Source organism: Uloborus diversus, chromosome 5 (genome assembly GCF_026930045.1).
Source record: "Uloborus diversus isolate 005 chromosome 5, Udiv.v.3.1, whole genome shotgun sequence".
NCBI classification, from domain to species: domain Eukaryota; kingdom Metazoa; phylum Arthropoda; class Arachnida; order Araneae; family Uloboridae; genus Uloborus; species Uloborus diversus.
This window is the reverse complement of record NC_072735.1, coordinates 7817400-7837736: the sequence shown is the minus strand read 5'-3', so window position 1 is coordinate 7837736 and position 20337 is coordinate 7817400. Positions and strand designations below refer to the sequence as shown.

The window sequence follows — 20337 nt, the reverse complement described above, 5'->3', positions numbered from 1 at the left end:
AAAAAAATAAACAAAATAATGATATTAACAGTACTCATATTGAAAAATATAAGCGCTTTCACAAAAAATTTTAAACACTATGCATAATGTTTACATTTTTAAATATGCAAAAATTTGCTATAATTTTATTAAACAAGTTCAAATATCTCTCCATCAACTTGCAGCTCTTACTGTTTAGGTTTAAACAATCAGATGCAAGTCTATAAAAAATTTTAAACGCTATGTATAATGTTTCATTTTTGATCATGTAAAAATTTGCTATAATTTTATTTAACAAGTTCAAAGATCCGTCAACTTGTAGCTCTTACTGTTTAGGTTTCAACAACCAGATGCAATTCTATAAAAAAATTTAAACGCTATGCATAATGGTTACTTTTTTGACCGTGTAAAAATGTGGTATAATTTTATTAAACAAGTTCAAATGTCTGTCAACTTGCAGCTCTTACTGTTTAGGTTTAAATAATCAGATGCAATTCTATATGAGAAAAGAAATTTTTATGTACTCGGAGTTATAAGGGTATAAATTAAAACTTCCATTTTTTTTCCTATTAAGCATAGACTCCAGTAACCTATTGCATTGTAAGCAACGTAACTCTTTTGATACGCAAAAGTAATTTATTATTTAAAAAAAAAACTTTCGTTTTCTTTTTATCAGATCACTTTAACTATTTTGCACTTCTGTTTAGTTTAATACATTTCTAATGCACTTGAAAAAAGGGCCGGAATAAAGCAAAAATGTAACAGATATAATTAACAAAAACGCAAATATAAATGCATTAGGTTGAAAATTTTTTACAGTGATTTGTGCTTTATTTACGTTGAATATTGACTTTCTTGGTAATTTCGCACACATAATTTTCAATAAATTTTATTTTAGTAACAAGCTTAGTCTTAACTTTCAGTTTTATTAAAATAGCAAAGTATTGACCAAACATAACAGTTATTATTTTCCGATAAATCAAATAAAACGTATTTCATTTTTCACAATAACTGGATTACTTATAACAGATTTTTTTTTTTTAATTTGCTGTTTGCTCTTTCCCACGGAGCGTAGTTATGGTTAAATTCCGCACTTGTCCTTGTTCAAAGAAGAAGGAGTATTGATCCAAACGGAGTGAAAGACGCGTGCTGTCGACGGAGCTTATCTTTAATAGTCGAGATAACAGCTTCGCGGAGCGAAATAGTTGGTGAAGAGTGCGAAGGGGAAAACGATTGGAAAATTTAAGATCTTCTTTAGCCGTTGCGGAAGTTTATTTCTTCGAAAGAACTACACGCATTTGTAGAATTTCCTTCGCTGACCATCTTTTCTCGTGATATCTGTGTTATTACCACTACCATTCGTCACAAATATATATATACAGTACTAAAGGACCCGACAGACGTTGTTTTGTACAAACTTTGTAAAATGAAAATTTGCAATAAACTATCAAGTGTTTGAACCGTTTTGTTGAAAAAAAATAAGTAAATAGAAAATGTTTTAAGCTGCTTGGTGTCAGAATGCGTATATTTATTACAACTTGATTTATCTAGTGCCCACTGAGCAGTCGTTTCATCAACTATTTTTTTTTACGCGTAGTTGAAAGATCTTCATAGATTGTATGGTTTGTTTCTTCAGTTATACTTAAAGGATAAAAATCATCCTCAGATATTAAGTATAAAAAACTAACTACCCATGTAGATAAAACGGGAAATCCCGCTGCAACGTCCCCCATATGAAAAAGAATAAAACAATCGAATGGATATCGTTTAAAAAATGATAAAAATAAAAACAGTTCCCCGAATAAACGAAAATCACCCGCCCCCCCTTCCCGATGTAAAGTAAAAATGTTCGTCAATGTAAATGGCTAAACACTCTTTAAAAACCAAAAACAATTCTTTGCAATTTAAAATATTTCACTAAATGAACAAAAGAATACAATAAATTACATCAATAGTAGTAAACAAATAATCACGCAACTGTATTGTTATTGCCAATGTCGCCAAGCCACCACATTACTGTAATCTAGCCGATCAGTGAGCGAAGCCAACTCCGACCGATTAGCAGTCCGATCTTTTGAAAGTAAACTTATAAAATTTCATATATTGCCTAATTTGTTCTTTCCACCAAAGATAAAGATCTTCCACTGCACTGATCTTTTGTGTATAGAACTACCCTGTTGTAATTTATCCGGACGAAAATAAAATTTGTTCCGTCTTTAAATTTCACCATCTTTTTCTTTAATAATGTACTGATTAGTTTGATAATCCTTAAAGTATTCTTGCCATTGGTGCCAAAACTCAAAAATTGGTGGATTTGAACCGAGAAACATATGTCGTAATGTACGGTACTATCCGATCATTTTGTTAGGAAAACCTAAAGCACTGGTCCGGTCACATGGTTTAACTACGACGAAAAATACGCGTTTTGCGTGAACCTAGTGAAAGAAACCCGATTTCTTCCAATACTTTACTTTAAAGTATAATTCACTAGAACTAAAATTGTTGCTTTCAAGAAATGAAGGCTTCACTCTCTCTCTGTCTCTACGTTTTATCTATTCTCAATTGGCATATCACAGCAGAAAATTTCATTACAAAAAACAGAGCTGGCTTTCTTATTGTCCATTGGCAACGGGTTAGATATTTATTTCAGTTCTCGTTCAACAATAGATAAAAATTAATATTAATCATATAAGAGACATAATCATCCAATGTTTTAGTTAATTAATTAACAAAAACGATTCCGATTTGATCCACCGCGCTTCGAAACCATGCCTGCTACAACTTTATTACACGCAATAAAATTGATCAAAATCGGTCCAGCCGTTTAAAAGCCTTTTGGTGACAAACGTCCGCACAGAAGATTTTTATATATTAAGATAACTCCAATTCAAGGATTGTCAAGGGACTGGAAAAAATTATCGTTTAATCATGGATACCGTTAAATCTAGGAGCATATACATTCAATACAGTTTTGTCCGGATCAGTGAAATTACATTTAATCGAGGAAATTGTTTAATCGGTTATCGTTAAATTGAAGTTATACTGTAAAGAAAAACCTCGTTTATACGTTTCGAGATTCCACACCTTTTACATTTATGAGTCGTTTTCGAAAAGCTCAAATTCCGATTCATTCAAATTTATTTTGATGCAAAATGCATCGTTCGTACGTCGCAAAATATGGGTAATATGCTGCTTTCCCCTCCCTGAAATCTGAAAACTGGGTTTTAATGCATACCTACCTCTTTCCATTTTTTCTTGTTCGAATTTTGAATAAATGGATATAATTTTAAGAGCTGTCGTTGCGCCTAATTGTATTATTTTTCTGCTACATATTTTCTTATTTTTTATTCCATATGTTTCAAGGAGTGCTAGAAACACTGGGCTAGCAGAAGATTGAGTTGAATGATTTGTCCCCCTTCTGTTAAGTTTAAGAGAGCTGTGTGTTCGAATATCAAGACATCAAATTGTCAAGTGATTTGTAATCTTTACTAATAATAAAGCTGAAAGTCTCTCTGTCCGGATCTCTGTCTGTTATGATCTCTGTGAAGCGCATAGCGCCTAGACCGTTCGGCCGATTTTCATGAAATTTGGCACAAAGTTAGTTTGTAGCATGGGGGTGTGCACCTCGAAGCGATTTTTCGAAACTTTGATGTGTTTCTTTTTCTATTCCAATTTAAGGAACAAAAATACCATAAGATGGACAAGTAAATTGCGAAATTATCATGACGTGGAACTGTAACATGGGCACAAGTCAATTGGCGAGATACGAAATTATCATAACGTGGAACCGTAACATGGGTACAAGCCAATTGGCGAGAAAATTCACCATACATTATTTGTAAATATACAGGCGAACCAAAAGACCTTTTTATTTTTATATTACGGGCAAAGCCGTGCGGATACCGCTAGTTATCAATACACTAATAAATGTCGCTCAAGTCGTTAAGTAATTCGTGTTCGATTGGCATCTAAACTTTCAATTGAGCGTATGTGCGTGGAAATCTGAAGTCATGAGAAGGGCCAAACCTTTTTAAATTTTCGATCCAAATCTTTCTGTGTCTTTCAATTAATTTATACATGTCTTAAAAGAAATTCATAGCAGAAGCAAAACAGCTTTATAGGTTTTTTTCTTCTTTTTTAGGGTTTTTTTTTTTTTTTTTTTTTGACTACAATCCTTCAATTAATATCGATACGAAAATATTATTTAGAGAAGTTAAAAATAATAATATGATGTTTTTCACATTCTGGTGACGCTTGATTTTATCGGGATATATTAATAAGTTAAAAAACCTTATTTAATAGACATTTTATTGCTTAATAATTCTACAGTAAAACTTAAAGGAATTGCATAAAACTAGAAGCAATATAAGGTACACTAAATTTCTAGTCCCATTAAATGTTTCAAACCAAAATAAAAATGTAATTTTTAATATTTGAGTTGATTTAAATTTTGCCCATTCTAGTTTTACAAAAAACGTCATTATGTTTTACCCTTTTGCTTGTTTTTGAGATACTTTCAGTTTTTGGTAGTTTATCTTCTTTACTAAAAATAAAGCTGAAAGTATGTGTCTCTGGATGTCGGGATGTTTGTTACGCGTATAACACTTAGACCGTTCGACCGATTTTTATGAAATTTGGTACAGAATTAGTTCGTAGCATAGGGATGAGCACCTCGAAGCGATTTTTCAAAAATACGATTTTGTTCTTTTTCTATTCCAATTTTAAGAAAATTTTACCGAGCAAATTATCATAACGTGAACGAATAAATTACCAAATTATGAGAACGTGGAACAATAATATGGGCAAGCAAATGAATATAGCAAATTGGCGAAAAATTCACCATCCATTATTTGTAAATATACTGGCGAACCAAATGACCTTTTAATTCTCTACTACGTGCAAAGCCGTGCGAGTGCCGCTAGTAAATAATAATTGCATTTATAGTCCTATTGTATGCTAAAAAACAAATAAATAGATTTAAAACTAAATATCACATTTAATATCCGTAGCGTTTAATGTGATCTAGGCATGTAGCAATTTATTTTTATTATATAAAAAACGCATTAATACAATGTTACTTTAATTTTTTTTTTCTAATGTAAAAAAAGAAACAAAAATATTAGAAACCTATAATAATATACTTTAATGTAATAACATTACTTTTTACTCAAACTTTTCGCTTAAAACTATAATTGATATTTGTCTCGGAAATAATATTATTTCCATCATGTCGTTAGGAAAACAAAAAATTCAAGAAAAATAGCATAAGAAATAATAATAATCCTTAAATCTACAAAACATTAAACTCGCCATGGTTTCTTAACTATACTTTACCGATAATTACTTCGTGTCTCATGTACGCTAAAATTTCTAATTTATTAACTATAACTTGGTCGATAATTGCTATGTTTCTTATATACCCCCCCCCCCCTGAAAGTTCTTTAAAAACAATAGATTTTACTGGCGTACGCCTCAGAAACTCAAGCCAATCCTTCTAGCCCCAATACAATTTTATCTACTATCAGATCTTAGTAAAATGTTGAGACAGCAATTCCAATAAGTGATAACCGCTCCATTAACTAAAGTGAAACGGGAACCATTCCTTATTGGCAGAAGCTTATCGTAATTTCAAACTTCCAGGGAACGTTTTACAGGAATGAGCAGTTGTGTCAGGCACAGTTTTCAAACTTCTGAATGAATAGTTTATCGTATAAACGACGACTTTTTGCCTTATAACATTACTTTTTCTTTTACATTTTTTTTTCAATTTAAAAATATTGCTCTTATTAGGAATTGTATTCGTTAGTTAAATAATGTTACTTTTAACCACTTAAGAGTTGGTACTAATCTCAACTTAATTACGAAGATTAATTTACTTATTGTAAAGAAATACTTGTGCATATTTTCTTTAATGCATTCAGTATTTAAAAATTGTTAAGCCTCACTTGATGATCTAAGATAATTAACTATTAAAAGTTTTTGACTATAAAAAGTAAAAACTCTTAACTAATTCAACTAACTATTAAAACTGTTAAAATTTTTTGGAGCAAAATGCACGCTTAGTAAAGCTCAAAAAAATGTCGTTTTGTTGATTTTTTTTTTAAATTCAACAAAACTGGTTGGGGTAATTGGTTACCAATTGGTTGGGGAAAGTGAGACCCCTTTTGAGAACAGCTCGTTTTTGAAACTTTATACAAAAGTTTTGAAACAAATAAATAAAATTGTATTTTAAAAAAAATCAGATGGGTGTCAAATTTGCCTTATAATAAGGGGTAAGTGGGTCACCCCCACTTTTATTTAAATTTAAACCAAGCATATCTAAGAAAGGGATAAGGAGGGTTTACTTGATAAAGTATGTTAATTTTTAGTATGAAATATTTTTTTGCAAACGCATCTATTTACGAGATATTTACTGTCTTGTAAATCTCTATGGCAGAAAGTTTTTAAACAAAAAAGCAGAACAATTACATTTGTGAAATTTATTGAAAGCCTATAGGTACATATTTTATTTTCAACATATAAAAGTGTGTTCAATAAACGTAACACAGTTGATTGAGGTCGATTTCGGTAAATTAACCAAAACTATTCTGAAAAAGAAATTGTAAGCATTAAATGGCTGCGCCTGTTTTAAGAGAGCCAAGGAAGAACTATCATCATACTGGACTTCATCCTCAATAATAATTCCAACATTCTCTGCACCAGGCCAAAAAAACTAACCATTTTTATTTGTTCTCGCAACAACATATATATATTTTTTAATTTGTATCATCAACTTCCAACATTAGACCTACATAATGCTTTATAGTTTATTTTGCTGAAAATTTAACAAATACATAACCAGTGAGTTAGTAGTAGGTTTTTGTAGGTGCACCATCAATTCCTACTAGGTCATCATAATTGTCTTGTATTTCATCAACACAAATATTTAATGGGAGCTACTTTTTACTTTGGAATCCCCAATATTATAAGGGGACCCACTTACCCTATAGTGAGGAGACCCCGTTTAGCAAAAATTTACGGGGTAAGTAGAACCCCTCATCTTAAACACTTATTAATAATATTTTACACACAAATTCTTGTTGTTGTATGAACTTTAAGTTAAACCATACGTGAAAAACTAATTATTATAAAAAAATAATAATAACCAAGAAACACTTTTTTGAAAAATGTTGCTTGAACTCGCAAAACAAATTTTTTAGATTTTGAGTTTTGACCAAGTGCTATGACCTAGAAAAAAAATCTAAGAAACCCAAATATATACAAAACCAATCACTGTGATGTCATTTAACATGATCAGTGCAAAAAAGTTAGAAAACTTTATCCATATCTCAGTTTCAGGGGTGACCCACTTACCCCAACCAACCCTATAGTTAAAATTATTTTTACCTTTGTACTCTAAATCCGTATTTTTTTTTAATTTTTTTTTTAAGTTGTAAGTTTTTTACGTTTGTTTTTCAATCAGTCCAAGGGAGATTGATTTTTGTCATCGTTTGCGCGACTTATTTAGCTTAAAAATAATCAGCAATTTGAAAGATTTATATTATATGAACATCTTTTCATTTACGATTGCCTCAAGGATGCCTTTCATGTGGTTTAAAAGATAGAAACAGATGCTTTTCGGATGCTAATTCAGATTAGTTCCTGGAAATTATCATTTTTCTCCCCACTTTTAAGATTTGGCAGTAAATATCATAGACTAATAATAAGAGTAGACCGAGCTATGGCAACCCTTTTGCTGCTCATAAACCAAACCATGTGACAAGTGGATATTCGAGCAACAGCGGGCGTTGATCGTAGCAGACGATCTACGCTAGCGAGAAATAAAATAAATAGAATTGATGGAACACGGAAGAATGATATTTTATTGAGTTCTATTTGTAAATTTGTTATTTTAAGTTGTAAATATTTTGTTAATATAGTGAGTTTTTTGTTTGATAGTGCATTTTCTTTAGTCAATTCAATAACTCTCTAAGCAATTGAAGATGCAAGCGCCCAAAAAGAATCGGCAAACGGTAAGATTTTTACCTACAATTTCAATTTAAGATACCGATTAGTACGTTTTTGAATCAACGCAAAACGTTTACGCCATTACGTTTACACCAACGCTAACGTAGCAGTTCCGAATGAAATAAAAGTTACTGAAAACTGTAATCAAAAACTTATTACTAATGTCAAAATAATGCATAGCTAAAAGGAAAACAGTTCAATCTCTGCACCTGGAAAAAAATTATAATAAAAACACATTACGTCTTAAAATACATGTCGAGTGCCAAACTATAGATAATCCTGCCATCTAGCAACCATTCTGCCAAAGTTTTCGCCAAGCCTCCCACCAGTCACATGATGTATCCATGAACCATTTTTTTCATCAGCAAGTCTGGGAAAGCTCGGTCTACTCTTATTATTAGTCTATGGTAAATATAGTTTTTCGTCAGTTAAAAATAAACTACAAAATCAATTCATCGCTTACCCGTTTCCAGCGTTTTTCCTGAAATTTTCGGGGATTTTGGCCCAGCACCTGCAGAGTTGAAAGCCTTCACTACAATGTCGTATTTCGTAAATGGTTGGAGCCCAGTTATGTAAGTGGACTGTTGCTCGCTCTCTGATCTTTCTACCTGTTTGTAGGTGTAAGGGTCGGTCGAGGATGATGTTCTATATCCAATATAGTATCCTCGTATGTATCCGTTTGACATTTCTTCGGGAGGTGGCTAGAACAAACCTTCGAGTCAAGAAACTGTTTCAATATTGTTATTTGTTTTCCACTTAAAAATCATAAAGCATATTCAACTATTGTTGTGAAATAGTTATTTCACTGAATGTAAAGAAATGCGCATTTTCTAAAAATGAAAAATTGGTATTAATTTTATACAAAAATCTATAGTTAGCACTAAAATCTAAGAAAAAAAACAGCGCAAAAATCAATTTAGTGAACACTCTCACAGTGTTCAATGCATAAGTTCAAAAAAAAAGTTATTCATTTTAAAAATATCCTTTACTCCGAAAAAAAACCCCTACTCGTGTAGTCGTACCTGTATTCACTCTAAAAAAACAGGAAAAATACAGGAAAAAATGGGCATTCAATGTGAGTACCATTCTGATACTTACCTGGAATATTTCTGGAGAGTTCGAAAATATTTCCAATAAAAACACGTCATGTTCCTGAAATAAATTAACCAGTAATTTTCCCCCCTTTCGCTAATAAAACTCAATATGTGTATATTAATAGCTGGGAACCTTTCTGACTAACCAGGTCTGTTCCTCAAGCAATTATGGCTGCATCATGGGCAAAAATGCAAGAAAAACCAAACAGCTCATTTGCTCAATTTTTGAAAGGATTTAATATTTAGAGATTTAATTTCACCTTCATTTGGGGCTCAGTCAAACTAAAAAAGCCGTTACTGAATCGCAAGCGAAACACCCATTAAATAAGTTCTGTATGTCTTTACATTGGATACCACATTATTAAAAGTGAGAATGGGGTCGGTCCCAAGATTTTAAAAGTATTTTTTTCTGAAAGATCATGCTTAAAAACATAGGATCTGGCCATTTTTAAAATAATTTCTTTAAGTTTGATATTAAAAAAAAAAAAAAAAAAACTTAAATCGGAGCGCTTTTATTGTTTACAACTTCTGCCGATGACATCACAAATGATGAAATGCCATTCAGTTTTGCCATTCACAGTGCAAAATATTTAATTCGCATCTTTACTCATGTGTATTGGCAACGATATGGTTGATAGCAAGTGTAGAGCGCAATTTTAATTCACTATCACGTGGAAACTTAGTACAAAGATTTGCAAATTGCATCACTTGTGACGTCATAAAGACCGCGCCTTGTTTGAAAAATCGGACATTTAAAAAAATTAAGTAAAAAAAAAACTGTTGGGAAAATGAAAGTTCTATCTGGGTCCATGTTATTTTTTTGCTTATTCTATTCATTTCAGTGACTAACAGTAGTACTTTTGACTGAAAGAATCCCCCCCATTCCGCATTTTTGCTACTTGTATTGATTTAGAAAAAGTTTCGCAAATGTATATTTTTTTTCTTACAGCATAACTGGTAGAAATTTATTAAATCCCGAAAGGTTGCTCGAAAATTATTTTCTCTTCAGAATTTTCTTTCAGAGTAAGTTCGCAGAAAAGAAAAAGAGCTACGAAAAACCAAGTATGTCCGGAAACTTACGAGCTAAATGCATGAGTCTAGGGGGAAAAAGTAATTATTCTAAAAATATACATGACACACTTAACACATTTACAAAACTACTCGTAATCACTGTATTTACAATAATAGTAGTAATATCGATTTAACCTTAATGTATTATTTATTACCTTCCAAGATACTTTCATTGATTGAGCTCCGGTTGAATGCACTTGAACGTCTCTTGGGGACCCAGATGGTGCTGTGAATACCAATGAATGAGAAAAAATAAATATGTTAAAAAAGGGATAGCAAAAGGTAATAATTTCGCCCTAACGCAAAAAACCTACAAAGAGCTATTTTTTTATACTACATTATTTACGTATTTCATGGAACATTATTTTTGTGTAAAGTTACTAGTTGCCTCAAAAAAGTTCAAATTTTATCCTTCTGAAAAAACTGCTAGGAATAAGAAAGTGTTTTTTTTTAAATATTATTTGTGTTTAAGATTTACTACTTAGTTTAAAGATGTCACGTGACTTTTTTGAAAAATACACAAGTCGGACTGCCCAGGTTATTGGTTTTAGACATTAAGCGTTTGTCTTAGAGTAGAAATAAACACATTTGTCTAATAAGTGACACACAAGCGTGTTAATTTAAAAGTATTCCACATTTCATGTAACTGGTTACGAATATACACTGAAAAAAATTAAGTTTTCAAAAATGAGTACATTCACGCTTTCAAATTTTCTTGAAACCTTTTGTATCAAATACGAGTACTCATGTTTTCAAATAGTGTGCTGAATTATTTTATACTCAAAAATGAGTATATAATGCTCAGTTTTAAAATTATTACATATTCAAAAATGAGGACAAATATCTCGAAAATGAGCACACATGTTGATTTGAGTATTTGATGGTTTCAAATTTGAGTACCACGTAGTCGGAGCCATTTTGATTCGCGATATGTTCAAATTTGAGTACCATTTCGTCATTTTTGAAATTGTTGTTTTTAGAGTATACACATATGATAATAAGCATACTCTGTTAAACGCGATATTGATTAGTGAATTTGGTTACTTAATATTATGTACAAAAATCTTCAAACACTATTTATTTAGAGAAATAAAATAGGAGAAAGTGGCCCAAAGCAGGTATTCCTCCCCCCTCATGGCCCCCAATGATGTGTAAGCGGTAATGCATACGTATGTCGTGTTTACATGACCACCCCCGACTTTTTATTTAATAATATTACGTTATTCTGACACCATCCACCTACAAACTACGATAGTCATTTTGTTTGTTTCTTTTTTAAATATAAGGTTATAATTATTGAAATAAAAAACGTGTCTTTTGGCAAAGCGGGTATAGGATTTAATCATATGTTTATTTATATTTTCTTGACTTGTGTGCTGACTTAGATTTTCTATTTCGGAAGGATAAGTATAATTTTAAAAAGTTATTTTTTAGGATGGCAACTAATTAGTGTATTAATTTAATCAGTTATTTCTTTATGTTTTATAACCAAATGTACTGACTTTAAATTGGATAAGCATAAATTTTTTATACTTTTTTTATTGGCAATACTTAATTGGCAAATGTATCAAATCACAATTAGTTAAGCTTACCCGCTTTGGCTCCCTGGTAGGACAAAGCGAGTTTTTCAAATGTTTAAAGTTTGATAATAAATAAATATTGGGTTTTAAATAATACAGGAATTACTTTTTATTTTAAAGTTCAAGAACCCTGCAAGGAAATAAAACCGAAATTGTTGCGATACAAATAGAAAAACTACAATTTTTGAGCGTTCTTCGAAAACCTACACGCTTCGAAGGCCACCCTCACCTATATATATATATATATATATATATATATATATATATATATATATATATATATATATATATATATATATATATATATATATATATATATATATATATAATAAAAAACATTTTGGGAATCGCTTCTGCCGTAAATGTTCTGTTTATAAAGGTGCCCTTCTAAATTTAATCGCTCACACTGGTGACTCTATATGGTGATTGAGTTTTCTGGTCACTTTTGCTGCTGTTGTTCGCTTTTGAGACAATCCACTTCAATACCCGTTGCTTTATTTCACTGAGCTTCTCTTTCCGCTCACTATTTTGCTTTACCGAGCTTGTCTTACCGCGCTGTCTGTATGCTGTCTTGACTATTTAGATACCGTACTTTTAGATGCGCCGAAATGTTGAAATGTTTCAGTTACACTTGCTTCAGCTAGACGAGCTCCAACAATTTGACCTCTTTAAAAATTTGAGAGGTCTGACATTTCACGTGCTTGAAAAAAAAAAATCCAAGACTTCCAGAACTTCCGTTAAATTACCAAATAATACCAGAATATGTATATTGCTATTTATGAAAAAAAAAAAAAAAAAACAGATGTATAATTTTATTCTCAGGTGTTTCCATTATTTTGATAACTACCTGTATATATATAGTATATATATATATATATATATATATATATATATTATATATATATATATATATATATATATATATATATATAATATATATATATATATATATATATATATATATATATATATATATATATATATATATAATATATACTATATATATATATATATATATATATATATAAGAGAACTTTTTCTAATTAGGATACTTGAATTCTAATATTCTAATGTTTAAGTGTAACACAACTTTTATCCTGATATAAAGAAATTAAAATCTTTAAAACAACCAAACTTTTCCAGTTGAAAATATTAAAACTTATTACTCAGCAAAGGACTATTATATTTAATGAACTATATTTTTAATGGTTTTCACAAACAATGTATGTGCCCAAAACCAACAAAATTTATGCACTCAAATTATTTTTTTTTCTGAAGCCATAAATATTTCTCATAAACCGTTGCGTTCGCGATGTTTTTAAAAGAACACAGCTGAGCTTCGTTCGGGATAACCTGTTAACCGATCAATATTTTCATACGCAACAGAGAATATTTATTTCTTCCGAACAAAGCCGGGTTCTCATTTTCTTGTCGAGATTATTTATTGAAGCGATCATAAATAGGTCCTCATCTTTAGTGAAGTTAATATAAGCGAACACTTAAAGCTTGTTTTCCTTCCCTTTTTAATCTTTTTCTTTGGCGCCGAGTGCACCCGAAAGCAGAGCAAAGTTGCCAAATTTTGGTAGATGTAGTTTTTAGGCCAGTGGTTGGGGAGTGAAAAAAGGTCGAATACGGAAGTAATTGGTGGAAAGCTGGAAATTGTTTTAATTTATGCCGTATGGGTCTGTAATGACCATATTAAGTTTTCCCCCTTCTACTAAGTGAGCTTTCGCCACAGCGTCCAAATTAGTGCCAAAAAACACCTGTTTTTTCATTAGTGTTAAAATATCTCAAAAATGGCTCTTAAAACGACCAAAAATACATACAGGTTTCTTGTAGAGCACAAAATACTGAACAAAATGAGTACCTACAACCTGCATTTTTGTTAAATATTAAGCTCACAACTGTATTTCAAAAATTGGCTTAAATTACTAATTAAGCGCTTAAAGCCAGAACGCACCTCGTTCCTACGCTCCCTAACGTAAAAAAATGGCAGGAAAACTTTATTATGTTCATTATTGTAATAGAAATATATCGTAGGTGGAATAAAGGTACGAATGAGAAGGAAGGAAGTTGAAAGTAAGGAGGGAGGGGGGGAACGCGTATCCAGGTTAATTATGCTAACCCCCTTCCCACTCCCACCGGCTCTCCCTTTCTCCACTGAAATACCTTCGTTCCCTCCCTTCCGTCCACTCACCCCCTTTCTTAGAGGCCGAATAAACCTTTTTATGCTGATATTTCTCCCATTTGCTAAAAATTCCGGAGGGTGGTTTCTTAAAATCGAAGTTTTAATGCATTTACAATGGGAAACTATTATACAATATATTTAAAAAAACAGCTTTTCATGGCTAAGAAGTTGTTTAATTATATCACCCTCTCAATAATTAACGATTCGTTTTGACACAATAACCATTTAAAAAAAACTAAAAAAGCGGGGGACGACATATTAACCGTTAAGTTTGTTATAATCTTTTATAAATTCTTCGTGGATTTTCCTCGAAATCATTTAAAACCTATCATTCAGATACAGTAATGTTCTTTTTTTTTTTAATGCACATAATAGCCAGAATATTTAACTCAGAATATTTAACTGTTCTTACGAAATAATTTAGCAAGAAGGAATTCAAAATTCTTAATATTGAAAATGAAAGTTCATTGTTGCCTGCTTACATGCTATATCATTTTGAAAAATCCCCATAAGTTTGCTGTGTGATACAATAACTGAAATAAATTTAATCAAATTTCATGCATCTGAAATCAAAAACTGAAGATACGATCTAGTTTATTCTTAAAACGATGTTTGCAATGTGCAATTATGAAATAAAACTCTAGTAACTTTCCAGCTGCAATATGCAATCGAAAATCTTATCCTGAATAATTGGTAACAGATCCTAAATTATCGACGAACTTGACTGCAAGTGTCGAGATAACAGAAAATTTGGTGTGCCAGGCTTGTAGAGTGAATTAAGATTTTTTCTTAGAAATGGTAACATTGAGGGGAATTAGCGACTTCCGGTTATACATTTATTTTTTAGCTTGAGGCAAGGACGAAACATCTCATATAGAACACAGGCTTATACACAGGTAGGAATTGCTTTTTAATAACTCATAGAGTGTTCATCTGCAGTTCATCAAGAATCACAAAACAGATATAACACCTGGTTTCCCTAAAAAATGATTTTTGCAGCGTTGGAAGTGCTTAGTGACCATAATGTCCTTTGCGTTTTGTACAGACCATTCTTGCTCTCTTATGGCAGTAATGGTGTGTGTCAGAAGCTGTTCTGTTGAAATCTATCCCATTCGAACAAAATTAAATACCGTTACTTAAAATTTATTTAAAAAAAATGAATGTGTCGAAGTTCTGGGGAGGAATTTAACCCATGACCCCCTCCCCCCCTCCCCTCCTCCGTGGATATGCCACTGAGTTGTTATGTGTAACAAAATTGTTTATGTTAAATTTCATTAAGCTAGAAAATTATTGTAGTTTTTATCACAATTCCACACAATGTGAAACTTTCACATGTTGTCAAATGTTTTAGCGATGCTCAACGTATCATTTTAGGTGACCCATATGTATATATTGCATTTTACTTTTAATATCTAATGTCTTTCTTTATTTAACATAAGAAAAATAAGAGCTGTTTTGAAATCTGGAATGTTGCCCTTTGTACCTCACGTTTTCGTAATTAAATATATTTTCTACAATTACGTGTCTAGTACCTTTTTAATTACTCTTATCTGTGTGTTAATTTGATCAATATTTCATTTTGCACTACTAGAATGCAAAAATTGAGTGTTCATTGAAATAAGTCTGACTGTTTATTTATCGTCAATAGTTAGATGAAAAGAAGATTACTTTTTATGAGTGATATATGAATACTGTTTCGAGTATAATTTCATCATACATACTCTGAGAAGCGAATTTTGCATTTCTGAACTTATTTTCTTTTATACTATTTTTAATTTCTTAGAAGAATTACTTTTAAGAATTACTTAGATATAAAAGCTGTGTTGTTAAATATATTGCATCATAGTTTCCCATTGGAAATGCATTAAAATTTCGATTGTAAGAAACCACCCTCCGGAATTTTTAGCGAATGGGAGAAATTTCAGCATAAAAAGGTTTATTCGGCCTCTAAGAAAGGGGTGAGTGGACGGAAGGGAGGGAACGAAGGTATTTCAGTGGAGAAAGGGAGAGCCGGTGGGAGTGGGAAGGGGTTAGCATAATTAACCTGGATACGCGTTTCCCCCCCTCCCTCCTTACTTTCAACTTCCTTCCTTCTCATTCATACTTTTTATTCCACCTACGATATATTTCTATTACAATAATGAACATAATAAAGTTTTCCTGCCATTTTTTTACGTTTGGGAGCGTAGGAACGAGGTGCGTTCTGGCTTTAAGCGCTTAATTAGTAATTTAAGCCAATTTTTGAAATAGAGTTGTGAGCTTAATATTTAACAAAAATGCAGGTTGTAGGTACTCATTTTGTTCAGTATTTTTGTGCTCTACAAGAAACCTGTATGTATTTTTGGTCGTTTTAAGAGCCATTTTTGAGATATTGTAACAGTAATGAAAAAACAGGTGTTTTTTTGGCACTAATTTGGACGCTGTGGCGAAAGCTCACTTAGTAGAAAGGGGAAAACTTAGTATGGTCATTACAGACCCATACGGCATAAATTAAAACAATTTCCAGCTTTCCACCAATTACTTCCGTATTCAACTACCCAACCACTGGGCTATTTGCTTTCCTTTTTCCTTTTTTTTTTCTTTTTGGTGCATTGAAAGTAACTTTATGTATTCAAATAATAAGGTATTCAATTTTATGGGAGTATAATTTTATTTCGTGTACTACGTATGATCAATTTTCCATTAACTGTTTGATGTTTATTTTAAACAATATTTTAAAGAATAGTCTACGGAAACCTGGTGTACGGAAGCTTTATGTTATTTAAAAGTATCTATTTTTCTATTGTCACTTCTTAGATATAGTTTATTTGTTTTTTTTTTTTTTTTTTTTTTTTGTAACGAAATAATTAATTAATTTTCAAAAAAAAAAATCCATTATCTTACTGAGTAAAAATATCTTTTTTTTTTAGACATACAACATACTTTCCATTTTTTCATTTATTGCTTTTTATTGTATTTAAACCCATTTTTAGAAAAAGTCTATGAAAATCTGATTTTGTATTGTGAAACCGTTATTTTCCTTTATAAATGGGCATTTTTTCTATTTCTGCGTTTGAAAAAAATAATTTGATTAACAAGTGGTTAAATAAAGTTGTCATGATCTACACAGTGACGATGCTTACAGTGCCACCAGGTGGTAAAATTTGGAGTTACTGTTTGTATCTTAAGCGGAACTAATAGGGGAAATAATTAATTACAAAGTTGTTTAGCATCACCAAATTAAGAAGTAACTCAGCACAATAATGTTAAAAATAGTATGCATAAAATGTATTCCAAGTGCAAGTCGTCGTATTTGAGGGTTGCGTAGAATAGCTACCACTTTCAGTTGACCTGAAACTTTAAAAAAATGGAGGTGGAAAAATTTTCACCCAAAAATCGGCCTTAATTTCCATTTTGCTCATACCCAAATGTGTGTTGAGTTTTTCTTCAACCCGACCACAAGTGACTATGTGCCTAGGAACGTACAGACACCCGAAATATCCATTTTGACGATCCCCGAGTTAATTACAACGAGTTTTCTCGTGACGTCTGTATGTATGTATGTATGTGCGTATGTGTGTATGTATGTCGCATGACTCAAGAACGGAATGTCCAAAAAGTTGAAATTAAGTACGTAGACTCCTACTGGGGTCTAGTTGTGCACCTTCCTTTTTGGTTGCATTCGTATGCTCCAAAGGGGGTCTTTTGCCCCTTTTTGGGGGGAATCATTGTTAATTTCGATGTATACTCAAGTGGTGTTATAATTTGGCGGACACTTGGTGATATATCGCCAGTCTTTTGGTCGCCAAGTTTTGTCACCAACTCGGCGACAAATTTGGCGATTTTTTTTAAAAAATCTAGTTTCAATTTGGCCACTGTTGGTGATATTTAGAGAGTAATCTATTGAATCATATTAAAACTGCCAATAATCAGAAAATGACATTAAATTGGAGTGAAAGGAAGTCATGTGATGCACACATCAACTCGTTTGTAAGAATACATCACACAGTGATTATATGCAACCTCTCCACCAACATTGCAGGAACTTTGAAACTGTATTACGGATGCTTTTGGTACCGTATCACCTGTCAAGTTGTACAATGTGCAGCTGGAAGTGCAGTCTGGTGTTCAGATGTGAATTTCTGCTGAAATGCACCATTCTGATTATTCCAGATGGATGAGGCTCATTCTCTGCAAATACAGCTTCACTCACAGTACTAAAACAAAGATGCGTTTTACGTCAAGTATTTTTAACATTGCTAGGCGTAAGATATTTATTCTTACTAAATCGACCTTGCTGAACGACTTTGTAATTCACTTTTTTCCTATACGGTGGCTCCCAAAATATTCGTACACTTTGAAATTTTTTGGTAAAAACCAAAATAACGCGAAACTGAATTCGAATATGAAGACCAATATTTTTTTCACATCATTCCTATATCATTCTAAATACAAACCCTGAATTGTTTTTCAAAATATAAACGGGTCTTCTTTTTAGAATGGGTCAAGAAACGAAGAAACATAGAAATAATACGTCACAAAAGTCACTCAAATATTTTCGAATAAATTCATGATTAAAAGTATTATATGTTGTTGTTTTTTTTTAATTATTTTTGCACTGTGTTGACCTTTAAAAGTCATTTCGCTTTAATGTTTTGTTTATTTATTCCTTAATACTGTGCTTATTACTTTAAAATGGCTGGTATTCGTAAAAAACCGCAAACACCATTCAAAATTTGAATTTTTTCTCACAGTAGCGGTAAATTGGTTGGAAATGTCTCAAAATTAGTTAGTGTTATTCCATTCTATAATAAAGTGCCTGATATGATGCTGTAGAGAAAAGAATCGGACAACAAGGTAAGAAAAGGTCAACCGGCAAAGTTGACAAAGCGTGGACGGAGATTTACAGTTAAGAAATTTATGAAAAATACACATTTGAGAGCTGCAAAAGTTTCTGCAAAGTCAAATTAAAATTCTTATGTTTAATTTCCTTCTAAAATTGTTCGTCAAGTTCTCTGATTAGTTGGATTAAATGGGACCTCTTCCCGCAGAAATTTTCTTGTCCGTGAGAAAAACAGAAAGCTCTCCTTTTCGTCGCAAAACCAACGATAAATAAGCTCAGAACGTTTAACTTACGTCTTACTTACAGATAGAAATGAAGTTAAGATTTTTGGTTAAATTGTTGTATAATTGTAAATAGAAGAAAAAATTGAGAACTTAATCTTAAGAACTTAATATGACCAGTTAATCAGGACGGTGAAGGTATTCTTGTGTGAGGGTGCATTTCAGCATCAGGACTTGGTAATTTCGATTTTTTTGATAAAATAATGAATCATGCTGTTTTTTAAAATATTTTAAAAACCAATTTTAAACTCTTCGCCAAAAATTTGGCTATCGGAATCAACTTTGTTTTTTATCAAGATAACGATAAGAAGATTACGGTTTTCAATGTTTGCGTCTAGTGCTTCAAAAATTGTCATAAAGTTTAGAAAATACCCCTTCAATCTCCAGATTTGAACTTAATGTAACATATTTAGAGATATCTGGAGGCGAGATCACGAAAGTACGGCTTTGAAACGAAAATAGAGCTAGAAACAGTAAGACTCTCGAAGTGTGGTTGAACACTTACTCAGAAATTACGCAAAAAAACGAAAGAAAAAACAAATGAAATCTATTCCCAGATGTTTAAAAGGTGTTGTTGATACTGCATGATATCCTACTAAATAATAACTTAATAAAAAGTTAGATTATTCAATAATAAATAGACATTTTTCAAAGTGTACGAAGATTTTTTTGCGATAAAATTTCCGGCACTTTTTGGTTTTTGGTCTTTTAAAAATTACGTTTTAATATTTTTATGAAAAAAAAAATCTTGTAGATTTGTTGAAAATTGATCATAGATTTCTTAATTATGTACCTATTCCAAAGCATTACTTCTAACCAATGGATAAGATCCTATTTCATTGAAAGTCGTAGGTGTCGGAACACTTTTGGGAGCCACTGTATATCTTTCTGTTTTTGAGGTATCAACGTTAAATCCAAAGTTTGACACCAGGTAGCGTTGTTAGCGGTTTCTTCTTTTTCTCATGACACCTTTACTATACCTAGACCCAACTTTTATTACGAGAGCTCTTGCCATTTCGAGATTATCGGTGTGGCAACGGACTTAAGTGGGTACCCTATAAACCACAATAACTACGACGCCAGAATAAATTTGTCTTATTATATATATATATATATATATATAAAAACATTAATTTAAGTTTACCTTCTTCAGCCGTGGTAACATTAATCACTTCACTTGGAGAACTGTGCCCCAATGCATTCTCGGCCACGATGCGTATGAAGTAAAGAGTTACTGGAGATAATGCTCGCAGCGTCGCCATTTTTTCCGATCCAGAAACTATAAGCTGTGACGTTTGCCCATTCCAGCTACTAT

General features: G+C 31.8%; 1 protein-coding gene across 1 annotated transcript in view; it reads right to left on the bottom strand.

Annotated features, from left to right (window-relative positions):
• Nucleotides 1-20337, bottom strand: part of LOC129222426 (cell adhesion molecule DSCAM-like) — a 133980-nt gene that overhangs the window by 15174 nt on the left and 98469 nt on the right. Inside the window, exons 16-18 of the mRNA XM_054856938.1 lie at nt 20167-20337; nt 10307-10377; nt 8450-8687 (exon numbers count right to left, since the gene is read on the bottom strand). Coding sequence (XP_054712913.1) covers nt 8450-8687; nt 10307-10377; nt 20167-20337 — 480 coding nt within the window. The remainder of the gene's footprint in view (nt 1-8449; nt 8688-10306; nt 10378-20166) is intronic.